Source organism: Rhea americana, unplaced genomic scaffold (genome assembly GCF_003343005.1).
Source record: "Rhea americana isolate MKP2758 unplaced genomic scaffold, rheAme1 scaffold_321, whole genome shotgun sequence".
NCBI lineage: Eukaryota > Metazoa > Chordata > Aves > Rheiformes > Rheidae > Rhea > Rhea americana.
This window is the reverse complement of record NW_028186448.1, coordinates 587,642-610,335: the sequence shown is the minus strand read 5'-3', so window position 1 is coordinate 610,335 and position 22,694 is coordinate 587,642. Positions and strand designations below refer to the sequence as shown.

At 65.5% G+C, this 22,694-nt stretch overlaps 2 protein-coding genes across 2 annotated transcripts; both read left to right on the top strand.

Annotated features, from left to right (window-relative positions):
* Positions 1-7,377: 7,377 nt before the first annotated feature.
* Positions 7,378-8,453, top strand: LOC146592664 (uncharacterized). Its single transcript, XM_085310656.1, has 2 exons — positions 7,378-7,826; positions 8,362-8,453. Exons 1-2 carry the CDS (start codon positions 7,439-7,441, stop codon positions 8,451-8,453), a joined length of 480 nt encoding a protein of 159 aa, XP_085166782.1. The 5' UTR covers positions 7,378-7,438.
* Positions 8,454-11,971: 3,518 nt separating this feature from the next.
* TFEB (transcription factor EB) lies at positions 11,972-20,198 on the top strand. The gene is made up of 11 exons (XM_085310626.1): positions 11,972-12,268; positions 12,391-12,832; positions 13,535-13,679; positions 13,990-14,234; positions 14,338-14,592; positions 14,699-14,779; positions 15,468-15,588; positions 15,791-15,847; positions 16,428-16,503; positions 16,680-16,827; positions 17,463-20,198. Exons 2-11 carry the CDS (start codon positions 12,791-12,793, stop codon positions 17,901-17,903), a joined length of 1,611 nt encoding a protein of 536 aa, XP_085166752.1. The 5' UTR covers positions 11,972-12,268; positions 12,391-12,790; the 3' UTR covers positions 17,904-20,198.
* The last annotated feature ends 2,496 nt before the right edge of the window (positions 20,199-22,694 follow it).

Sequence of the window (22,694 nt, the reverse complement as noted above, 5' to 3'; positions counted from 1 at the left end):
GGCAGCCGCGGGGTGAGTGCAGGCGGGCGCGGGGGGGCTGGAGGGGCACCGCAGGGCGCAGGGAAGGGGGGATCCCACCCCTGGGTGCCTCCACCATCAGAGCCGCGCCTGGGGGGGGGGGTCGGAGTGCCCCCCCCGGGGGGATCCCCTGTGTCACCGCGTTGGAGGGGTCCCCGCCGGTGCTGCCCCGTCCCGGGGCGCCTTGAACTCGAAGCGGAGTTAGCCCCGCGGGGCTTTTTATTTTTGTTTATTATGTTAAAAAAAAAAATCTTTGCTTTAAATAATAATGTGCCCCGCCGCGGCCGGCGCCGGGGATGCGGGGCCGCGGGCGGCGGACGCCCTTGCCTGGTGCTTACATAAGGCAGCCGGGGGCGTTGGGGGCCCCGACGGGGCCGCTCGCCCCCCCCGGCGCTGCGCAGCGGGGCCCCGGGGTCGCGGCGCGGCTGGTTCGCGGGCGCTGGAGCGGCGGCGCCTTTCCGGGCACCTTGTCCGCAGCGGTGCCAAGGTTTCGCTGTGCTCGGAGCGCTCCGCCGGCTGGAGTTAACCTCCCCCCCCCCGGCGGAAAGAGCAGGCCCCTGCCCGCATCGCCTTTGCTAGTGGAAATTCTCCGTCACCCCTCCGTTTCCCCCAGCGTGGGGAAACTGAGGCACGGATGCTCCAGCCCCTGTGCTGCCGCGGCTCCGGGCAGCCGTCGGGTTTGCTCTGACGTGGTTTCCGTGCCCCTGGCGCAGGGTGCAAATGCCTGCGCCTGGCGCAGGACAGCTCCAGCCCACGGAGCGGGCGAGCGCCTTTCCCCCGGCGCAGATGGGTGCCCTGCGGCCCGGCCCGGCAGCCTGCGGCTCTCCGGGAGGTCTGCCACGGCGGGGAACGGGTGAAGGCTTTGGAGGGAGGGTGGCGATCCAGAGGGGTCTGTGCACTCCCCCCCTGCTTTGAAACAACTTTTTGGGGATCAGCAAAAAAGGTGCCGCACCGGCTCTGTAAGGATGCAACTTATTCTCGGAGGTGGCGCGAGTTTGGAGGGGGCACGGGAGGGAGGGAGCCGCGTTTAACCCACAGCTGCTGGGTAATTATATTCATGAATTAATTGCAAAGCAGGAAGGATTACGACAGCTCTCATGCCCGTGTCCTCTAAAGCCTCAGTGAGTCAGATGATGGGGAAATTTCCTTTAAAAAAAAGAAAAAAAAAAAAAGGTGGTTATTGTTGTGCTCTTCTAAGATAAATAAATAAGCGTGTAGAGTCCCCGAACAAGCAGGGCCTGTTTCCAGGAATTGCAGCACTTCTGCCTTGTTCCCTGCCCCAGGGGCATGGGGGAGTGTGTGTGTGTGTGTGCTTTATTTTTTTTTTTCCTTTCTATTTTTTCTGGGTTTATGTAACAGTGAAGAGTTGAGCACATGGTTGTTGAAAGTGCGGGGTTTAGGGGATTTTTTTTTCCCCTCGCCTTTTATTTCCCCTGCCTTGTTTGTTTGACTTCATGCACGGCTGCCCCCACGAGCGCAGGAGTCGCGCTGGGGCCGTGTGCTTGGAGCCCGGCTTGCTGCCGGCGCTTTTCCTGCTGCCGGCGCTCCGGCCTGCGCGGCCTCTCGCAGGTCGCCCGGGCGAAGGGCGGCAGCAGCCCCGGCACCGCGTGGCTCCGCTCGGGGACTCGCTCGTGACAGGACCGCGCTGGCTCAGGGGCTGCTGATTTATTCAAGCTCTGGAAATCGGAGTTTTGCCACTGGGCGGGCGCCTCCGGAGAGAGGGTTGGAAGCAGCACGTGCCAGCTCCGGTGGGATTTGCAGAGGAGGGCAGGGGTGTTTTTGGAGGGATGCCGGGTTTGCCCCGCTCCGGCGCTCGCCCTTATCAGTAGGAAACTGCCGGGGTGTGGCTGGATGCAGCAGGGTGACTCCGGCATCCGGGTGTTTTGGAGCAAGGCTGCAATTTCGGCCGGTTATTAATTGCTTTTTCCACAGTGCTCAGCGGTGCCTTTTCTGCACGTGCGTTTGCAGCCCTGCCCCCGGCCCCGCTTTGCCGTGGCGAGGTTTCCGAGCCGGCGCGGGGCGGGTGCTGGGTTTTTGGGGCGCTCTCCAGGAATGGCCGAGCGAGCCGCGCGTTTGCGGATGCGGGGGCAGCCAGGGGCATGGCCAAAGCCCGATCCTCCACTGCGAGCCGCAAAACCGCTGCTCCGAGGGAAGCAGCTGGTTCAGGAGCCGGAGTCGGGCGGCTGCGCCGGGGGCTTCCTCCACTGCAGAGCGAACGCACCGCAGCAGTTCCCATCCGGAGGGGCGCCGAGCTGGCGTTACGGAGGCGCCGGGGTCCTGGCACTGCGGTTGGCGCGTTGGCACCGGGGTGTCTCAGCCCAGCAGGGTGGCTCTTCAGTTTTCCGTCCGTACCTGTGCTTTGCGGGGTCCGCAGGCCTGCGGTAGAAGGGTTTCTGGAGTTTTCCTGGCCCAAGGCATGGTGTGGCCATGGTCTCCATCCCCTCTGCAGCCAGTTCCCACCGCGTGGCTCATGCTCCTGTCCCAGGCATGCAACGGGTTCCTCCGAGGTGGCTTTCGGCAGGGCAGCACCTAAGGTGAGGGATGGGCTGTGCAGGAGCTGGAGGAAAAGTCCCTGGTCCCCATCTCCTGGGGTTGGGGTCCACCATTGGCAGTGACACCCAGAGATGGTCCAGCCCCCCGGGTGCCATTCAGTCCCCCATTGCCTCGGGTTTCCTAATAGAAAAAGATTGTCCTGGTTTATCCTGCCTTTGCCGGAGGAGAAGGTGGGGCAGGACAGTGGTGTGGTCGCTCGGCTGGTGGGTCACTGGAGCTGTCATGCACTGGAGAGATGTGCCAGTTGGGCTGGCAGAGCCGTGCACACCGGCTGTTGTCATTACTGGTGCTTCAGTGGTGCCCAGGATCCTGGTTCGGGCCCGGAACCGGGTCTGTAGGGTCTTGGATGAACCCAGAGCAAACTGCTGCTCTTGCCTTGGAGCTTGTCATGCCAGCACAGGCTTCCTTCCCACCAGTTTAGGGTTGGTGGTTTGTTCGTGGGTGCTGCAGCCAAGCCAAGCCAAGCCGTCACCACCGTGTCCTCGTGCGTCCCCGTGGCCGTGTTCAGCTGGAAACCGCCAGCAGCCACGGGCTCGTGGTGCCCTGCCAGCCCTTGTCCGCGTGGCCTCGTGGTGGCCATTTCTTGACAGCTTCCGCGATCCTCTGTTTGCTTTAGGAGATTTACAGGGCGCTTTACAGCCGCAAAAGCCGATGCGCTTGGGATTTTATAGCACTGTTAAAGAGCAGCGGCGGCTTCGAGGTGCGAAGCATGTGCAATGCGGCGCTGTGCCACCGCTGGCTTGAGCAGCTGGCAAGCAAGAAGCCCTGCCGGCTCCCGAGGCCGGAGAGGGCGATGGTCCTCGCTGGCTCGTGGGGGGCTTGCGGAGGGGGCAAATGCGGCGGGTGCAAACGGCCCTTTTGCAGACGGCGGCGTCTCCGCGAGCTTCGGGGGGGGGGCAGCGCCTCGGCACGCGGGGCCGGGCTTTGCCCCGCGAGCACCCGCAGGCTTGGGACACGGTCTGAAGTTGCAACTGAGGTTGCAATTTAACACTTGCAGGGATGAAAAGACAGTCTGCTCTTGAGCACGCAGACAGGAAATATGTGCTCATCTTTTCCCCCCGCTGGCAGGGCCAGAAGGAGCCCCGACGGCTCCCTGTGATTCAGCGCAAGGTCATACCCCGCCGCGCGCAGCAGATCTAGCGCCTGGCAGCTGGGGTTTGCTCAAAGCAGGCAGTGGGGCAGGAGAGCAGGTTTTCGTTGTGGATTTGCGTGCGTGTTGGGTCCCGGGGCTGGTTTGCAATGCAGGAGGCCGTGCCCAATGCTCAGGTAGCCGGTCTGAATCCCGAATAAACTCTGGCCCTCGCTCTTTGCCTTTGAGCCTGTGTGCACGTGGCTGGAGGTGGAGGTGCTGCTGCTGGGGAAAGCTTGCAAGGTGCATGCAGAAGCGCCGGTGGCGCCGGCCCCGTTGCACCAGTGGCTCGTGCTTCCCGAGCTGCTCGGACCTTTCAGGAAGCCGACACAGCCTACGAACTCCTCCTGCCTGCTTTCTGCTCAATAAACAGACAGAGGAGCAAAGCTATAAATACAGAATTGTAAAAAAGAGAAAAAGAAAGAAAAACCACACAATTTCCCTGCGGCTAGAGGAAGAGCGTGCGAGAGGGCCGAGCCACGTGTGCCAGATGCGAGCGACGCTGCTGGTTGCCTGCCTGGAAGGTGCTCAGCGCCACGGTGGGGAGGGCGCTGCCAGGCCCTTGCTAGAAGGCAACGAGAGGGGCGACGCTAGGGAGCGAGTTCAGGCCCGGACGATGGCGTGGGACCGACTCCTGGCCTCGCTGAACGCGCGCTCTGCCTGGCCCGCGGGACCCTTGGATGGAAACGGGGCTTTCCGGCGCCGCCGTCCGGAGCAGCTCGCGGGGAACGTGGGGGCCGCTCCGTCCGTGGAGGCCCCGTGGGCAGCTCGGGACACATTTCGGGACAGTAGGCGTTGGCGAGGGTCGGTCGTTGGGCTGGGGGGCGAGCGACGGGGAGCTGCTCCCTTCCTGCGCCAGGGCTTTCCCGGGGGCTCCTGCAGCGGGTGCTGGGTCCAACCTCCTGGTTGGGGTCTGTTTGGGGGAGCTCAGGCTGCTTCGGTGCTGGGATTTGGTCTCAAAGCTCTTCCTTCGGCCTCAGATAGATGCCGGCGAAGCCCTCGGGCGAGGCTCAGCCCACGCCGTCGTGCCGGAGGCGGCCGCGGCCGCGCTGCCTGCCACTGAGCCGGGCCCGTCCCCGCAGGCTCTGCAGCGAGGCCGTGCGATTTCATTTTTATTTTCCGAAAGCTCTGCTGAGAGTTGCTATTGCAGCCGTGTCACCCTTCCTAGCAGTACCTTTAACTCAGAGCAAACTCCCTAAAATCTCTTCTTTAATTAAACGGGTGCAACTTGCGTGCTGGATAAACCTGAAGAGCGCAGGCAGCATCCTTGCCTGCACGTTATGTGGCCCTTTTGCCTTGCCACACATGCGCGCTGTTAATGAAAATCACTTACTTGCTGTATAAATAGTTAGGAAGCTGAGGGCAGCGTTTCCGGCCCTAAACCTTCCCTGGTTTCGCATTGCTTCTCTCTAATTCAGCCTCCTCTTCTGCACCCCATCGCAGCGTTACTCGAGAGACTTTTTTGAGTGTAAATTTGTGTGCAAAGGGCTGAATCCCTGGTGCAATTCACGCGGCTGCAGCAGCCTCCCTCTGATGCCAAATTTTGCCGAGTCAAAAGGGGACCCGACCTGGCCGCCTTTGCCGTCACCGTCGCCTCTGCAGCGGGACGCGGGTGCTGGGCGTCTCCCCGGGCCAGGCCGGGCTGGGGGGGCCGTGGCCGCTGCCCGGAGCGGGTCCTCGCTGCATGGGGACGGCCAGTGCTGGCTGCGGTCGACGCGTGCCGGCCCATCTCGCCCCGGGAAAGCTCAGCCCGTTTGGCCAAAACCTCTCTTAATGGTCAAACTGGTGTGCCCGGCGCCGAGGACCCGGGCGGAGGGGAGAGCTCCCCGCCGCCTCGCGTTGCACCAGCGCCGCGCCGGGTTTGCAGCCGGGAGCGGAGGCGGGTTGGACCTTCGGGCGGCGCCGAAGCCCGGCGCCCGGCTGGGGCGCTGCGCGGCGCGGGCGAAGCCCCGCGGGGAGCCGGGGGCCCTTCGGGAAGGCAAGTCACAGGCTGTCCCCGGCTGGTTTATTATTGGGTCCGGGCGACAGCTGCGGCTCCCGCGGACGGGGCGGCCGCCGGCCCCGCTACGGTTACATGAAATCCACCTCCCGAGAAGGCTCCTGGCCGCGGGCTGGAGGCTGGATGCTGCGTATTTATAAATATTACCTCCTTGCAGCAGCACGGGGCCGCTCCGAAAACAGGCGGCACGGAGGGAGGAGGGCGGGGGCGGCGGCGCGGGAAGGCTCCCGCCGGGCAGGCGCGCTGGGTTTCTGCGGGTGCCCCGCACCTCTCGCGGCACTGGGGCCTGGGGGGTCCGCGCAGCGCCCCCGCAGCTGGTTTGGCCGAGCACCCGCCCGGGACCTGGGGGGACCCGGGTCCCGCTCCGTCGCGGCCCCTCGACGCCTTGCGGCTTCCCCGCTTGCACGCCGCGGGCTCGGCGCTGGGAATTGGGAGTAGCGGAGCGCTTCCGCTCGCCCTGCTTTCTTCTTTATGCAGTTATTAAAAAGTAAAAAACCCAACAACCCCGCTGCCCGCGTCGGAGCGGCTTTGGCTCGTCCCGGGCCGCGGCGCCCTTTGCCGAGGTGACGGAGCGGTGGCGCGGCCGGGGCCGGGGCCTCTCCCAAGGTCACGGCGCTCTTCTCCGCGCCGAGCGGCTGCGATGTGGCACGGCGCCGATCGCCTCGCTCGGCCCGTGGCCGGCTCGGGCTCGGGCTCGGGCTCCGCGCTGCCGTTGGCTTATCGGCGCCCGAGGAGCATCCTTCTGCCTGTCAACGCTTTTATTTTTAATTGCCCCTGCGCAGGGGGGTGCAGGGGAGGGCAGGTGCCGGCGCGGGGACGGGAACTCGTCGGCTTTGGTTGCTTGCGCTCGGTGTGAATTCCTTCGCCGGCTCCTCGGACCTTGATGTGCCGCCCTGCGCCCTGGGGGGAGGCAGCAGCAAGGTGGAGGGGGGCTGGGGCAAGGCTGGGTGCTGCTCCCAAAGGATTTGAATCGATTCTGGGTTTTCTGCCCCGACGGCCGTGCCGCGGCCCGGGGAGCCCCGGGACGCTCAGCCCCGGCCCTGCGGAGCCTTTCGGACCTCCTGGCGCGTGGGGCTGCAGGATCTTCGCCCTCCAGCATCCGCGGCACCCTCCCGCCCCGGGGCGGTTTCGGGGGGCCGCTTGAGCCCCGTGTGCAGCCATCGGGCGAGATGTGCCTCCCGCCCAAAGCGTTAATGTTTTTACCGTGCCAAATACCTGGGCCACTTCCAAGAGCGGTATTGAACGCGTGGAAGGGAAAACATTTGGCCTCCGACCCGAGCGCCTGTTAACAGCGCCGCGGCCCACGTTGCTGAGATGCCGGGGCTAAAAACAGTCCCCGCGCCTCCGCCGCCCGTTGGCTTCGACAGCCGACCCCGCGCCCGCTCGCCAAGTCCTGCCCGGGGCCGCCGGCGGCTCCGAGCCCTCTCCCGCGCGCCGCAGGGTTTGGGCACGGGGCAGCGCCGCCGTGCCCCCGGCCGGGCCGGACCAGCCTTGGGCTTTTCCTCGCTTTGAGCCTGAGGATGCGGCTCGGACGTCTGCCCGGAGCCGGGATGAGCCGAGGTCTCCCAGGCCCTGCCTGCCCCGTCGGCAGGGCGGGCTCCCTGCCCGGGCCGAGGAGTCGTGATGCTATTTGCACCATCCCAGGGAAATGCAGGGTGCAAACAAGACCTTAAAGCAATCCCTGCCCGGCTCTGCTCTGCGCTAGCTCCAATTTTGCCGGTGCCTGAGTGAGCCCAGGAATGCCGGATGCTCCCTGCCATTCCTCTGAGGTGCTGGGAATGAAACAGGCCCTTGGTGTGCTGCGCTGTTACCTAGACCCTGCGCACCCGGACCCGGTGCACCCGGACCCGGTGCACCCAGACCCGGTGCACCCGGACCCAGTGCACCCGGACCCTGCGCACCCGGACCCTGCGCACCCGGACCCTGTGCACCCAGACCCGGTGCACCCAGACCCGGTGCACCCGGACCCTGCGCACCCGGACCCTGCGCACCCGGACCCGGTGCACCCAGACCCTGCGCACCCAGACCCGCTGCACCCAGACCCTGCGCACCCGGACCTGGTGCACCCGGACCCCATGCACCTGGACCCTGCATACCCAGACCCGGTGTGCCCGGACCCGCTGCCGTGTGAAAGAGCTGAGGAAAGGCCCCAGCTGGCCACAGGCGCCTGGCTCCGGCGGGCGCTCGCAGCCCAGGCGCAAAGGGGAGACGGCGCGAAGCGGCGGCGCACAAGGCAGGGTGTGTGTCGCCGGCGCCCGTGCCAGCTGCCTCGGCCGGCGCACATAGGCGTCCTTGTCGTCCCCCTGCCACCAGCCCCGGCCTCAGCACCGCCATCCTGCCCGGTGCCAGCCGGCACGGAGACGTTCCTGGCGCCGCCGCCCCGGCTGTGCCAGGAGCTGCGGCGCGGGGAGGCGGCGCGTTTGCAGGCGGCTCGGCTCGCTCCGGGGGCACCCGCGAGTCCAGAACCGGGCGCTGGTGGCCCGGCCGGGATGCGGGTGACGCGGCCCCGGGGCTGCCAGCCGCCGTTCCCGCCAGGGCACCGCTCCAGCCCCGCAGGGATGCGAGGGGGCAGAGCCGGCCGCGGCTCACGGAGGTCTGGCAGCCTGGAGAACCCGGTGGCGGGTGTTGGCTTATTTTTGTCACTGTTTTTTACGTTTCTTAGCAATTCCTCTGTGGCAGCGAGAGAAGCGAGCAGGTTTGGAGGCTTTTTGCAACTTCCTCCCCCGGCAGCCGACACGGCTGGTGCTGCGTTAAAAGCAGGGTCCTAAAAATGAGGAAACGCGGGGAGGGCGCGCGAGCCGGGCAGCCGCGGCGAGGAGGGCTGGGCGGCCGGCCGCCGCCGCCCGCGCAGGAGCTGAGACCCGCTAGCCCGGCGGCACCGCGTGCCCAGGTAATGCCACCCGGCCGCAGCCCCGTCTCCGGGAGCGGGAGCGCATCCCTGGGGTGCCGGCAGCCCGCGGGAGCGCCGGCGGCTCAGGGCGGGGAGGAAGGAGGCTTCGGCGGCGGACGGCGCCCGGGCGGGCTCGCGGTGGGTGCCGGGCTCGCGGTGGGTGCCGGGCTCGCGGTGGGTGCCGGGTTCCCGGGCTGCCACGCTCGCGGCGCGGCTCCGTGCCGAAAGCGAAGCGAAGCCGCCGGGCGGGAGCGGGAGGCGCCCGGCGGAGCAAATCTCGGCGTGGAGCTCCGCGGGCTCGGGGTTGGGGGGGGGGCCGGCACCGGGCCGGGCTGCGGCAGGGCCGGGCAGCCTGGGCCGGGCGCTCGGGGTGGGGGGGGGCATGATGCCCCCTCGCGTGCTTCAACCCCCCCCACCCCCCACTGTGGCGTTTGAAAACAGAAAAAAAAACCCAAAACACGGAAGGCAGGCAGGCTGGGCGGCTGTTTGCTGCCCGGTCCGAGAAGTGGAGTTATTTTCACTTCTTTCTTCGCCGTTCCCCTCTCTGAGCCCTCGCGTTTGCCAGCGAAGCGGCGCGGAGGAGGGCGGCGGGCGGCGGGCGCAGCTCCTTCCCCCGGGCTCCCGGCTCCGCGCCGGCCCGACCTGCCGATTGATTTTTCCATTCGTGAACGGCCGCGATCGACTCCAAAATAAAGGCCGGCGAAGGAGGAGGAGGTCGCGCGCGGCGCCGGGTCCGGGCGCCTCCGGGCTCCCGGAGGCGGGCGGCTCGTCGGCGGGATGAGTTTGGGGGGCCTCAGCGCCGCCCCCGGCGCGGCGGAGCCCCGGGGCCGAGCGGAGGCAGAGCTCGCCTCTCCTCCGCTGGTGCAGGGGGAGGAGAGAGACTCCCGGCCGCCCGTGCCCTCGGCCCCCGGAGCCGCCGCGCTCGCGCCGGGGGCCCGGCCGGGAGCAGCCGGAGCGGGGCAAGACCCTTCCCACGTGAGTGCTCGGCCCCTCTTGCTTTTGGCAGTCCTTGGCGGCGCGGGGGGTGTTTTGTGAACGGTGCTGGAGGTCTTTGGGGCTGCTTTCGGGGGGCGGGCGGGTGCCTGGCTCAGCCCGCGGCCCCGGGCATGGGCTGCGCCCGCACGGGCAGCGCCCGCTGTCCCGCAGCCCCCGAGGGTAACGCGAGCCCGCCGGGCCCGTCTTCACGGGCTATATCTGGAAACGGGCTTACGGCAGGTTTTATTTTTAACCCCATGTTTTTAAGGTTCCTTAGCTGCAGTCCAGCGCACCCCGGGGCCCAGAGGTGTCGGAGGCAAAGCGGCCGGGGTGCCCCGCGGGTGCAAACGTGGGTGCCCCGGGGCTGCGAGCCAGGCTGGCGCTGGCTGCCGTTCCTGCTGTATAAATAATTCCAGGGGCACAGTTTTTCTTTCTTCCTTCCTTCCCCCCTCCCCTGTCGGCTGTCCCAAGCCACGCCAGCTCCCCGGAGCGGTGATTAGCTTCTGAGCGAGCCCAGCAGCAGCGCAAATCCGCCGGGTTGCTGAGCAGCGCCCGGCGCCACTTCAGAAAACACCGGCCGCTGCCTCGCAACCCGGCGCCGGGAGCGTTTGGTGCGCGGGCCCCGCTCGAGGGCGACGGACGGCTCGGGAAAGCCGGCGGCGGGAGCCGTGGCCGTGCAAAATCCCGGGAAAGCCGCGAAAGCGGCCGGCTCCATCCTTGGGTTATTCCCGGGGTAAAGGAGGGAGGATCTGGTTGGGCTCGGGACAAAAAAACGCCCCCAGAGGGAAACCGAGAAAGGGCCAGAAATAACCGCGGTGCTGAGCGGCTGGGGAGGGGTTGCGCAGCGAGCTGAATTCCTTGGCGCCGCGCGGCGCTCCGGCACGCCAAGCGGCTTCGCGGCAGCAGAGCGCCGACCGTCCCGCCGGCCGGCGGCTGCTCCCAGGCTCTTCTTCCATCTCGCGTTCTTGCTCCGTCTGCATTATTGTAAAGGGAAATTAGGAAAAAAAAAAACAAAGCACAGTTTGGCTCAGAGCTGCGTCCGGCTCTTTAGCGGGTTGCACTAGGCACGGCAGAGCCGCTGTCCCTCCTCCCGGCGCCCCGCTCCACGCTCTCCCGGCAGGAAAGGTGGTGTCCGAGCGCGCTTTCCTCTCGGAGCTCGGGGGCCGAGCCGTCCTGCCCGGACCCCGTTTCCCTCCCGCCTTCTCGCCCTTTGGCCTCTCTCTTTTCCCTTTTCCGCAGCTCCCTCGGCTCCCCCCTCCTCGCCCCGGCCACGGGGACACGGCTCCGAGCGGGGCTGCGGGAACAGGTGCCTTGGCAGCGCCCGCCGGGAAACCCAATGCTGCCGCCTGCCCGGCCGTGTCCCGGCGGAGCCCGGGGAGCCAGTGCCCTCGTGCAGGGAGCTGCCTGCCCGGGGACGGACCCTCTCCGGCACCACCGAGGTCTCGTGCAGGGGCAGAGCGGGTCGGGAGCCCCTTGTGTGAAGGAGGCTCTGGGAACCAGCGGAAGAGCCGCTGAGACACGGGTGAGGTCTGGAGGGCTTCGAGCTGGATGCAAGCGTCTTTCGCCCTGCAAAGGACAGCAAGACTCTGCGCGAGCCGTGGTGCTGCGGATGTCGCTTCTGCCCCCAGCCCAAGAGGGAGCTCGGAGGGACGTGTCCCTTCTTGGAAGGACATGTGCCTTCTTGGTGGGACTTGACCCTTCTTAGAAGGATGTGGCCCTTCTTGGAGGGACCCTTCTTGGAGGGACGTGACCCTTCTCGGAGGGACGTGACTCTTCTTGGAGGGACGTGACCCTTCTTGGAGGGACCCTTCTTGGAGGGACGTGACCCTTCTTGGAGGGACATGASYCTTCTTGGAGGGATGTGACTCTTCTTGGAGGGACGTGACCCTTCTTGGAGGGACGTGACTCTTCTTGGAGGGACGTGTCCCTTGTTGGAGGGACGAGTCCCTGCAGTGGGACGTGCCCCTTCTCGGAGGGACGCCCAGCGGGATCCCCCGCCGGCTGGCGCTGGCGCCTCTCCCCGCTGCCGCGGTCCTTCCCGCCGCCCTCCGCCGGGGCTGAGTCAGAGCGAAAGCAGAAGCTGCTCGGCATTACGGGGGGCGGGGGGGAAGCCAAGCAGAACCAGCCGGGTTATTTTAAACCTGACCTAATTTCCACCCCCTCCCCGCCACCCTTATCGCTCGCTCGGGGGCCTGGCCTTGCCCCGGCCTCCCTTCCCCGTCCTCACCCTCGGCAACTCGGTGGCTCAGGTGATTTCCTAGGGGGAAGCGGCAGCAGGGGGGGGAAGCCCCCGCTCGGCTCCCACGGTGCAGGGCCGCGGGGCCGGGGGCGCCGCGGCGGCGGCCTCGTGCACGGCCGGGGGGCCCGAGGCCGGCCGGGGAGGGGTGTCGGGGGCAGCTCTGCAGGGCTCCGCCGGTGTTGCGACGCCTCGGCTCGCCGCACGTGACCCCCCCTTCTCCGAAAGGGGCTGCCCACCGCCCCGGCGGAGACGCCTGCGCCCGGTCCGGCCCCGCGGACCGGCTTTCCGCCGCTTCGGTTTCCTGCTCCTCTGCTTCCCGTCATCCCCTGCCCGCGCTCGCCCGCCCCGGGCGCTGTCTCACTCTGCCCGGGAAGCCCCCGGCGCTGCTCCGAGCCGCGGCGTCCAGTCGGGTCCCCGAGTGCGACCCGCCGGCGGGGCCGTCCCGGGCCATGTGGCACGGAGCAGGTGGGCTTCAGGCCTCCGTGCCGCTAGTAAACGCCCGTCGTTGAGGGCTGGGGTAGCTCCTGGCTCAGAAATGGAGGGAAGCAGTGATTTATCCCCCTTCTGCCTTGTTTTCTCGGTTCCAGCTGCGCCCCAGCATCCCTGGATCCCAGCTGCCTTCCCCTGGGCGCTGCTGTTCCCCAAGGCGTCATCTCCCACATCTCCAGCGTCTTCCTGCCTGCACCCTCTGCTCCCTCCTCGAGGGCCGTTTGCAGAAGCCGTCTAAGCAAACCGCTGTCGGATAACGGTCCCCAGTTCCTCTTCTCCCGTCCCCCTTTAGATGGGCTACCATGTCTAATTAATTACCTTCCTCTTGCCGCTCAATAACTGGCGCTTGATCCATGTAATCGTATTTCTGTCCAAGCCAGCTTGATTTAATTTCCCCCTTAGGATATTTTGTGGCGCTGCGCATCAGATGCCTCGCTGGAACCCCGGGATGTCGTGTCCACCGGGTCCCCTTTGCGTGCAGTTATGCGTTGTGTTTAAATGGCAAAGCCCTCCGGATTCGCCCGGTTACGCTATCGCTGCGTAAGCCCGGCGTGTCTGGCGTGCGCGTGTCCCCTTTTCCGTGTTTGCTGGAGGAGAGCAGGGCCGGTGCTGCCCGCTCTCTGCCCCGCTTGCGCACCGCTCCGCTTTGACCAGAGGACCCGTGCAAGAGCGGCGCGGGGTAGCGGCGCTCCGGCGACCGCGGGGATGCACCGTCCAGAGCGGGGTGGGAGCATTGCAGCGTTCGCAAACCGGGGCTCCCGGCTGCAATCCCTGCTGCCGGGCGAAGGCTCCCGCGGTCCTGCCCCAGCTGCTCGGCCGGCTTCGCCGTGTCCCTGCAGGAAGCTGCTTGCCCTCTCTCCTCACCCGTACAACCAGCTCCGGGGCCCCGGCGGGTTCCTGGGGGGGGGGTGAGCGTTATTCCCCGGGGCTTCGCGCTTGTGAGATCCGGGGGGAGGCAGCTCCTGCCACCGCAGGCCCTGCTCCGTCGTGGCTGGCCCCGGCACGGCCCCGCTCGCCCTCGGACGGCCGCTGTCCCCTTGGCACGGGGAACAAGGGCCCCGTCTGTGCCGGCGGCGGGGCCTCGCACCGCCTCTCCCCCGCCTCCGCGCTCACCCGCGGGCCGCGCACAGACACCGCGTTGTTCACCGCGTGCCCGCGTTTCGCCCTGCTCGCGGGCTCCGCCGCCGCCGCGCCCGGGGAGCGGCGGCCGAAGGGTTAAACTCCGGCTCTGTCTCCTTGCAGGGACCTTCCTCTTCTTCCTGGTCTTTCCTTGCTTTCTCTTTCTCTTTCGCATGCTCCCGGAGTCTTGCTTTTCCCTCTCTCTTGCTTTGCTCCTGTATTCGGAAATCGGAGGCAAGGAGCAAGCGCCGGCGGAGCGCGGCAGCACGTGAGTCCCGGGCGCCCTGGCGCGGGGCCCGGCAAGCCCAGCCGGCGCGGGTGCTGCCGGCGCTCGGTGCCGGCAGCGCCTGGCTCCCGCAAGGGCGTCGCAGCAGAGCTGTGGCCCCGCCGCAGCGCAGCCTGGTGCTGCGTAAGCAGGAGCAGCTCTGCAGCTCGCACGCAGCCAAGAGCAAGGCCCGGCTGGCGCGGGCGCCGCGGGGGCGTCGGGCGCTGCTGCCCCCTCCCCGGACCTCCCGATTCCCCGCGGCAAAAACGGGCGGCTGCTGACGTCCCGGGCGCTGCCCTCCCCTGTCTCGCAGGATTGCCTCCGTGCCAGGCGGGCGCCCGCGTCTCGCCCCCCCGGTGCACCATGGCGTCCCGCATCGGGCTGCGGATGGAGCTCATGAAGCAGCAGGCGCAGCAGGAGGCCGAGCGGGAGCGCGTGCAGCAGCAGATGATGATGAACTACATGCAGCAGCAGCGGATGCCGGTGGCATCCACCCCGGCCATCAACACCCCTGTCCAGTACCAGTCCCCGCCGCCCGTGCCGGGAGAGGTCCTCAAGGTAGAGTCCTGGGGGTGCCCTGGGGCCGAGGAGGGTGCGGGAGATGTTTTGGCGGTGCTGGGGTCCCTGATGGCTTGTTTCTTTGCTGGGATGGGAAATGCAGGTGCAGTCCTACCTGGAGAACCCCACCACCTACCACCTGCAGAAGTCGCGGGACAAGAAGGTCCAGGCCTATCTCTCGGAAACCTACGGGAACAAGTTTGCCACTCACATCAGCCCCGTCAGCCACTCGCCAAAGCCGCCCCCCGCCGCCTCGCCCGGCGTCCGGCCCGGCCACGTCATGTCCTCCTCGGCGGGCAACAGCGCGCCCAACAGCCCCATGGCCATGCTCAACATCGGCTCCAACCCAGAGCAGGAGGTAAGGAGCTGGCAAAGGTTGACGCTTCCAGCGCCAGCGCCGCCATCGCTCCCGGGGAGCCGGTGTGCTGCCTCTGCACCCGACAGAACACACCTTTCCCTTTCAGCTAGGTGAGGTCATCGATGACATCATGCGCCTGGATGACGTTCTGGGCTATATGAATCCCGAAGTGCACATGCCCAACACGGTGAGTCTCGCTCCCCGGCCGCGCTCTCGCCTGGCCTGGTGCCAGCGCGGCAGCGGGAAATCACCCGTTCCGGTGCGTGCGCACGCCGGCTCGGCTTCGCTTCGCCCCCCGCGCTCCCGGCGGCCGCAGCCTGAGCCGGCCCTTGCGGGTGCCCCTGCGGGCGCGGGGCGGAGAGATTCCCTTTTCCTGTCTGCAAACTGCAAGAGCCAGTTTTTCGGCTTCTTTTGCTTTTTAATAATAATTTGGAGCCTTGCAAAGAGCTGGCGAGACAGGAGAGAGGCATGGGGAGGGATAAAGCTTGAGCTGCAGCGTGGGAGTCTGCTGCCGGGAACGGCTTTCCCGACGAGATCGGGTCGTGGGGAGCGGCAGCGTCTCCCGGAGCGTCGGGCCGGGCCGGATCCGTGCGGGTCAGGGCTGGCTGCGGTAGCCGGTGCCTCGCAGTGGGATTCATCCTCCTCGGATGTGATTCATCTGCCCTATTTTAGATGCCGGCTGTGGGAGGGAGTCCACCGAGCCCTTTGAAGTCCTGCTTTCTTTGCTACTCTGATTATAGCTATTTTAAGGCCCAGCGAGACAATTACACCTGCCTGGTCTCCACGCTCGGCCGAGGAGCCGGGGTTGAGCCCTGGCCTGGCAGCGGCGCCCGGCTCCCCGATGGAGCTAAGCCGCCCGGCCCTTTGCTTTGCAGCTGCCCATGTCCAGCAGCCACATGAACGTCTATAGCGGGGACCCCCAGGTGACCGCCTCCCTCGTGGGTGTCACCAGCAGCTCCTGCCCCGCCGACCTCACGCAGAAGAGAGAGCTGACAGGTAGGTCCCCGGCCCCGGAGCGCGGCGGGGGGCCCGCGGGGGCCAAACCCGGCCCGGCTGCCCCGTGCCGGCGGCGGGGAGGGCGGCTCCGGGGATGCCGGGGTGCATCCGCGCAGCGCAGCGCCGAGCCCTGGGGATGCTCCTGGGGCCGCGCTCGGGGGGCCGAGACGCAGCCCGCCGAGGTTGTGGGTCTCCGTTGCAGACGCCGAGAGCCGAGCCCTGGCTAAAGAGCGCCAGAAGAAGGACAATCACAACCTGAGTAAGTCCCGCGCTCCTCGGGGACACTCTCCCTCCCGCTTCCCCCTCCCTCCGAGCCGCATCCCCTCCCCAGCCCAGCTCGCTCTGAGGAAAGGACCCCCGCAGCCCCCGGCATGGCTCCCTATTCCCGGCTCTGGAAAATGCCTGTGCCGAGGGAGGCGGCCTGTTGGTATTCCCGTTCGCCCTGGGAGGAAGGTCGGAAGACCCTGCCGGGGCGGCGGATTGAGGCAGGACAAGGCTTCCCGGGCCAGAGCTTGCTGCTGAAAGCGGCTGAGACCCGGGGAGTTCGGCGCATGCTCCTCAGCGCTGGCTGCAGCGTGTCCTGCGCCCGCAGGCGCGAGGAGCCCTATCTCCTCTATTTGTACAGCCCTTTGACTTGGGCCAAGCTGTTGGCCCCAGCGATTCCTTGTCCTGAAGTCCCTCGAGCCTGACGGGGCTGGGAGTGGGGCACGATGGTGTTCCTTGGCCCCAAGGCCGGGCCGAAAGGGAGCAGCAGTGGGGCCAGCGGGGGCTGCGGGGCGGTGAAGCGTCCCTGCCATCTCCCACCCCCACATTGCCTTCCATTTCTTCTCGCCCTGTAGTTGAGAGACGGCGGAGGTTTAACATCAACGACCGCATCAAAGAGTTGGGGATGCTGATCCCCAAGGCCAACGACCTGTACGTACCGCGGGGGATCTCCGGTTGCTGTGGGGCTGGGGTATCTGCGAGGCCCCGTGTTCAGCCTGGTGGGAGAGGACATTTGCAGAGGGGCTTTTTGGTGGAGCAGGGGCGAGGGGACACGTTGCTGGTCAGGAGGTGCAGACAGTGATGTCTTCTTCCACCCCACACCTCAGGGACGTGCGCTGGAACAAAGGGACAATCCTGAAGGCCTCTGTGGACTACATCAAGAGGATGCAGAAGGACTTGCAGCGGTCGCGAGACCTGGAGAATCACTCCCGGCGTCTGGAAATGACGAATAAGCAGCTCCTGCTCCGCATCCAGGTGAGTTTCCCTGGGCTCGACGTCCCCTCCGTCCTCCTCGAGCCCCGCGGGCAGCTCGCTGCTGCCCCGCCAGAGAGCACGGGCAGGCTCACCTCCCTCTTCCAGCTGCCTGAAACCATCTTCAGATGAAAACGCAGCAGGACTGACTTTACCTCAAGCACGGAGACGACCTAAGATAAAACCTGCTGGCATCGGTGGCAGGATACCACTGACCCGGGCAGGCCCCTGCCCGGCTCGCGCTAGGCAGCACCGAGGAGGGTTTGCGCTTCGTGGCCCGGGTAGCTGGCACGGCGCGAGGCTCGCTGCGGTTTTGCCTCCTGCCGCCGCGATCTCGCTGGTGTCCGGTGCGCTTCAGGCAGCATCTTCAAACTGGACCGCTCTGGCATGGAGCTAAGGCTTCACATCTGCCACCACTTCACATCTCCCACTGCTTCACATCAGCGTTTTCCATTCTTTGCCTCTTCCGTGGGCCCCTTCCCTGTGACCTCTCACTCCCCCTGTTTCCTCTCCCCTAGCATTTCTGTAGGGTTTTGATTTTTCTCCATCCCTGCTGCCTCCCTGGATGTCCACGTGCCCTGTCTCCAGGGGTGGTGACGTGGTGTCCCTGCTAAAGGCCTCCCGTGCTCTCTTGGCAGGAGCTGGAGATGCAGGCCCGCGTCCATGGGCTGCCCACCTCCTCGCCCTCGGGCGTCAACGTGGCCGAGCTGGCTCAGCAGGTGGTGAAGCAAGAAGCCAGTGGAGATGAGGGGACGATGGAGCCACCGCTGCTGCCCCTGGACGCCGAGGCGCAGCCACAGCCCACGCTGCCACCGCCACCCCAGTCTCCCTACCACCAGCTGGACTTTACCCACAGCCTGAGCTTTGACGATGGCTCCAGGGGCTTCCCGGACAGCCTGGACCCTGGCCACAACCTCTCCTTCCCTTCCCTATCCAAGAAGGAGCTGGACTTGATGCTGATGCAGGACACCATGTTACCCCTGGCTTCCGACCCCTTGTTCTCCGCCATGTCCCCGGAGGCCTCCAAGGCCAGCAGTCGCCGGAGCAGCTTTAGCATGGAGGACACAGACATGCTGTGACGAGGAGCTGCTCTGGCGCTGGGGGCAAGGACTGGGCTAAAGATCGGTTAGCAAAGTTACAGGGCCCTCTTCGTCCCCCGCCCGGGCGAGGAGGCCGTCCTGCTGAGCACTTGAATCCACGTCGGAGTACATCTTTCTCTATGCAACAGCGGTCTCGGTTCAAGGCTGGCCGGGTGCCGTAACGTCTTTTGCAAGCTTCTTGCCAGGAACTCAAGCAGATCTCGGTTTGCCACGGCACTGGACTGACTGCAGATTTCACAGCCTGGGAGCATGATCTCGGCTGCTTTGCCTTTCATCAAAACCCTCCCAGACCACATGCCTGATCCAGAGCAAGGCTCAGAGCTGGAGCCAGCGGGAGCCTTAAAGCCCCTGGGGGCTGGTAGGAGAGGACCGGGCTGATACTCGGAGGTTTTCCTCTGGCTCGCTGCCGACTTGCAGCCTCACTCTGTGAACCTGTGCTCCCTCCAAGCCTTCCCAAGCTGGGGCCTCTGAGCCTTGCAGACACCGTCAGCAGCTGCGTCACGTTGCCACGTCCCTCGTGGGCTTTCTCCGTCGCTTTTGTGCTGGTGGAGGAAGGAGCGGTGCTGCTCATCAGCCGAGCACTGGGGCTGGATGCTTCTCTGGGTAACGGGGCAGGAGGGAGAAGAGGTGCTCAATTAGAGCAAATTAATTCATGGAGCATGGGAGATGTTTTCCAAGTGAGTTGGGACGGAGCCTACAAATTCGGGTCTGCGTTGAGAACTTTGAAAATGTCAGGTGTAGGGTGTCTGACTGATGATTGGTCCGTTTGAGTGAACCCTGGTTTTGGAGCAGTGCCCAGGTGAAAGCCTCGGTTTGTCTCTCTGTCCGAGGACACCCAGGCAATTCCCGATCCCGGCCTCGGTGGCTGCCTGACTGTAGCACTTTGCAGGAGGTGTTGAGGCTGGGATTCTCCTGGCCAGACAAGCCGGGTGAAGTCCTGAGCATTGCTCCAGTGTCCCGGGGTTTGTGCGAACGTGAACCTCAGCAGCAGCAGCATGTACAGCCCCCCACTGCGAACGACACCATGTGGTGGGTCCTCTGCTTTTGAGGTTATTCCCCTCTCCGGGGGCTTTGGCTGCACACCACATCCATCCCCTGACCTCACGGGCTTCTGGAAATCAGCCACATGAGGCTAGGGGACCTTTGAATGTCCTAGTGAAATGTCCCCGTGCCAGAGGCTGCCACCCAGGTGGGACCCGCCTGGGTCCAGGCAGAGGAGGAGACACACCTCCACCCATCCCTGGGTCCAGGCGGAGGAGGAGACACACCTCCACCCGTCCCTGGGTCCAGGCGGAGGAGACACACCTCCACCCATCCCTGGGTCCACGCGGAGGAGATGCACCTCCACCTGTCCCTGGGTCCAGGCAGAGGAGGAGACACACCTCCACCCATCCCTGGGTCCAGGCGGAGGAGATGCACCTCCACCCGTCCCTGGGTCCAGGCAGAGGAGAAGACACACCTCCACCCATCCCTGGGTCCAGGCAGAGGAGACACACCTCCACCCGTCCCTGGGTCCAGGCGGAGGAGATGCACCTCCACCCGTCCCTGGGTCCAGGCAGAGGAGGAGACACACCTCCACCCATCCCTGGGTCCAGGCGGAGGAGATGCACCTCCACCCGTCCCTCTGCCAGCGGTGGGAGCTGCGTCCCCTCAGCTTGCCGCGATGGAGGTGCATCTCCTCCCGGACAGTGCCTCCCGGCTCTGTCGTTGCAACGTCGCACCGTGGCTCTTCAGGTGGAAGGTGGAGGAGTTTTTAGGTGGTTTCTTTGGGATGCTGCTTGAAAACGGACAGCCTGCCCCGTGTCTGGGCACGGAGGCACGGCTGCGGCCGGGGAGGTGGTTTGTGCCCTTTGCCCGATCAGAGCGGCTGCCCCTTGCCTGGGGCTTGCAGGGCTTGTTCTCCCCGTCGCCGGCTTCGCCCCGGCCAGACCACGCGAGAGCGGCTTTGCCTGGTTTCCTGTCCGGGTCTTCTGCTTTCTCCGCACTGCTGGCGACGGTGCAGCCGTGGAGGGAGCTGGAGGGAGGAGGAGGGAGAACGCTGCTCGGAAAGCGTTCTCCGCTCACGCGCCGAGAGCGGGCGACGACGGGCGAGCGCGGCCGGCCGGGCGGCGGAGGGGCAGGGCTGGCGGCGGCGCGGGGCAGGGGCAGGATCTGCACGGAGGCACTGCAAGTGGGAACGAGAGGGAGCAAGGGAGGGAGCAAGGAAGTGCATCGTACGAGCCCTGGAGCTGCCCGGCTGCATGTCGCCGAGCCCCCAGCTGCGGGGCTGCGGGGGGAGGAGGCACTGGGGGGGGGGGTCGGTCCAGTGGGGATGCTCCGGTCGGGATGCTCCGGTCGGGATGCTCTGGTTGGGATGCTCTGGTTGGGATGCTCCGGTCGGGATGCTCTGGTTGGGATGCTCCGGGCGAGGGCGGCTTTTGCAGCAGGGATGGGGGCGAAGGCAGGAGGCGGCGGGAGCTGGCGTGAGTCTGGGCGGCCGCGGGAATGGGGCCGCGTCAAGGTGGACGTGCCAAGTCACTAGTCGCTTGGGCTTCTTTTAGCCGGGGACGTTACGATGGGCCCTCGCTGGCGGCACGCGCCGGGTACCGCCGGCGTGCTTCGGCGCCGGGGCTGCACGCGCTGCGGCGCGGAAGACACCGCGGCCCGGCCGCCGCTCGGCCCGAGACGTGGCGTCTCCCCAGGCTGCGAGCACACAGTTGTGGATTTTTTTTTTTAATGTTTTGGGTTTTTTGTTTTTTGTTTTTTTTTTTAAATGCACTGTGCTCTGATTAAAAAATTTTACTACTGTTTTATAAATAAATGTATAAAAGAATGAACTGGAATGGCAGAAGAATCATTAAAATATATTTATTTACAACCTCCCGGAGCGTCGCGCTGCGGCTCGTTTTTTCGCTTGGGGGAGGAGGGAGGGCGGCTTCGCCGGCGGAGGCGCCCAGGCCGTAGGGCTGCATTTGCAGCGCCGCTCCGCCGGCTCGGAGCGGGGGGCCAGAAACGTGCCCCGTTTTTGCAGCCGCCGCTGCTGCGGCCCCAGCCGGGCTGATCCGCTGCGCGCTCTGCTCCGCCGCGCCGCGGTGTTGAATTCCCGCCCGTCGGCGGAGCTCGGGGTGCGGCGGGATCGGGGCGAAAGCCTCGCGTTTCGGCTCCTTGCTTGCGTCGGCCGGCCGGGCGTGCGGCCGCGGCCCGGCGTGCGGGGGGCCGAATGCCGAGACGCGCCGGGGCAGAAGGTGGTGCTGTCGGCATGGCTCTCCCCACGCCGCCGCCGGCGCCGAGCCGCCGCTCGCCCCGGCCTCCGAGCCGAGGGGAAACCCGGGCGGTTTGGGGTCCCCATGGGGACAGCGAGCGGCCGCGCAAGCGCTCTCCTCCGCGGAGCGCCCGCCGTTGCTGTCACCCGCTGATTTCTGCTCCGGCGAGGAGGAACTTGGTGCACGTCGGCTTGACGCTACTCGGGCTGCTCCGCAGGCTGCTTCCTCCCCGTTTTGGGCAATGGGGATTGCAGCAGGTGGGCGCGCTGGTTTCAACTGCGCTGGACCACGTCCGCCAGCCCGAAAGCCCCCTTCAGCCCCCCCCCAACTCCTCGGCCGATCGCGTTAAACGTGCACGCGTATGCGTGCGCACACACAAAAGAAACCGTGCCTTAAAATAGACTTCCCAGGATGGAAAATCACAGAGGCGAATCCTGGAAACTTTATTAGAAGAAGGGGGCTGGCGGTGGGGGGGGAGTGGTCGAGATGGGGGGGGAGGTGGAGAAAGAGTAAGTAGTTTCAGACACTTAAAAAAAAAATCCCTGATTTGATTTATCTAGGGAGTGTGAACACTAAATAGAGAACAACGCCTGAAGTGTGAATTATTTCCTATATTAACACAGAGAAAAACTGATAGCCTTTTCATGTCAAGAGAATAGCGAGGAGGGGAGGGAGGGGGAGCGAATGACATTGTTCAATCTCTGGGTTTGCTCACTCTTTATCAGGCTGAGATCAAAATTTATTCCCAGGATGAGGCCTGCGGCCCGGCTGAGGCCCTAGAGATTTTTAAGGGCCTAATTAAGAAAACAGGATGAAAATGGCGAAATAAGAGGGCAATTTACTTCTTGCAGAATAGGGAGATCAAATCAACTTATGAGCAATTAATGTGCACAAGGAGAGAATAAAGGGATGCCGGGATATGGTAGAGGGCCTCATTTTAATGACATGCTCTGGTGTTGGCATAGAGGATTACTCTGAAGGTCAGATGTAGATTGAAACGACCTTGCAGATTCTTAACCCTCCTTCCAATTAATAGAACCAACTCAGAAATGCAAAAGACCCTGGCTTGGAGCACTGTCATCCCTTTATGTTCAGAAGGGAAAAAAAAATTATAAAGGAGAGAGAGGACGAAAGGGGGTTTCCTTCACTTAAACAACAGCTGCTAAAGATGGGAACTCGGGCAGGCGGGAGAGAAGGGCTCTTAATTACAGCGTGTGAGCCACCCAAAGAAAAAAAAATAGAAGAAACGTCTGACGTCCCGCTGGCTCTTGGCATCCCAGCGGCGGGGTGCACGTGCCAGCCCCGGGGACGGGGACGCGTCCCGGAGCGGTCGGGGTGCTTGCCGCTGCCCGGGGAGCTCGGCCCCGCCGGAGCGGGTGCGTGCAGGGCAGGCTCTGCCGCTCAAGCGTTCAGCACCCCCAGAAAACCAGGTTTTAAATTGCATAAACCAGGAGCTGGGAGGAGGCGACAGCTCCTGCGAGGAGCCCGGTGCGGAGGAGGCCGCGGGAGAGCCGCCGGGCGGGGGGCC

Bases quoted from the DNA above. Each gene is read 5' to 3' on its own strand.
- LOC146592664 (XM_085310656.1), top strand. From the start codon at position 7,439: ATGCCGGATGCTCCCTGCCATTCCTCTGAGGTGCTGGGAATGAAACAG. The intron at 7,827-8,361 runs GTGAAAGAGCTG...TACGTTTCTTAG, and splicing joins GTGCCCGGACCCGCTGCCGT to CAATTCCTCTGTGGCAGCGA.
- TFEB (XM_085310626.1), top strand. From the start codon at position 12,791: ATGGCAAAGCCCTCCGGATTCGCCCGGTTACGCTATCGCTGC. The intron at 13,680-13,989 runs GTGAGTCCCGGG...CCTGTCTCGCAG, and splicing joins CCGGCGGAGCGCGGCAGCAC to GATTGCCTCCGTGCCAGGCG. The intron at 15,589-15,790 runs GTAGGTCCCCGG...TCTCCGTTGCAG, and splicing joins GCAGAAGAGAGAGCTGACAG to ACGCCGAGAGCCGAGCCCTG.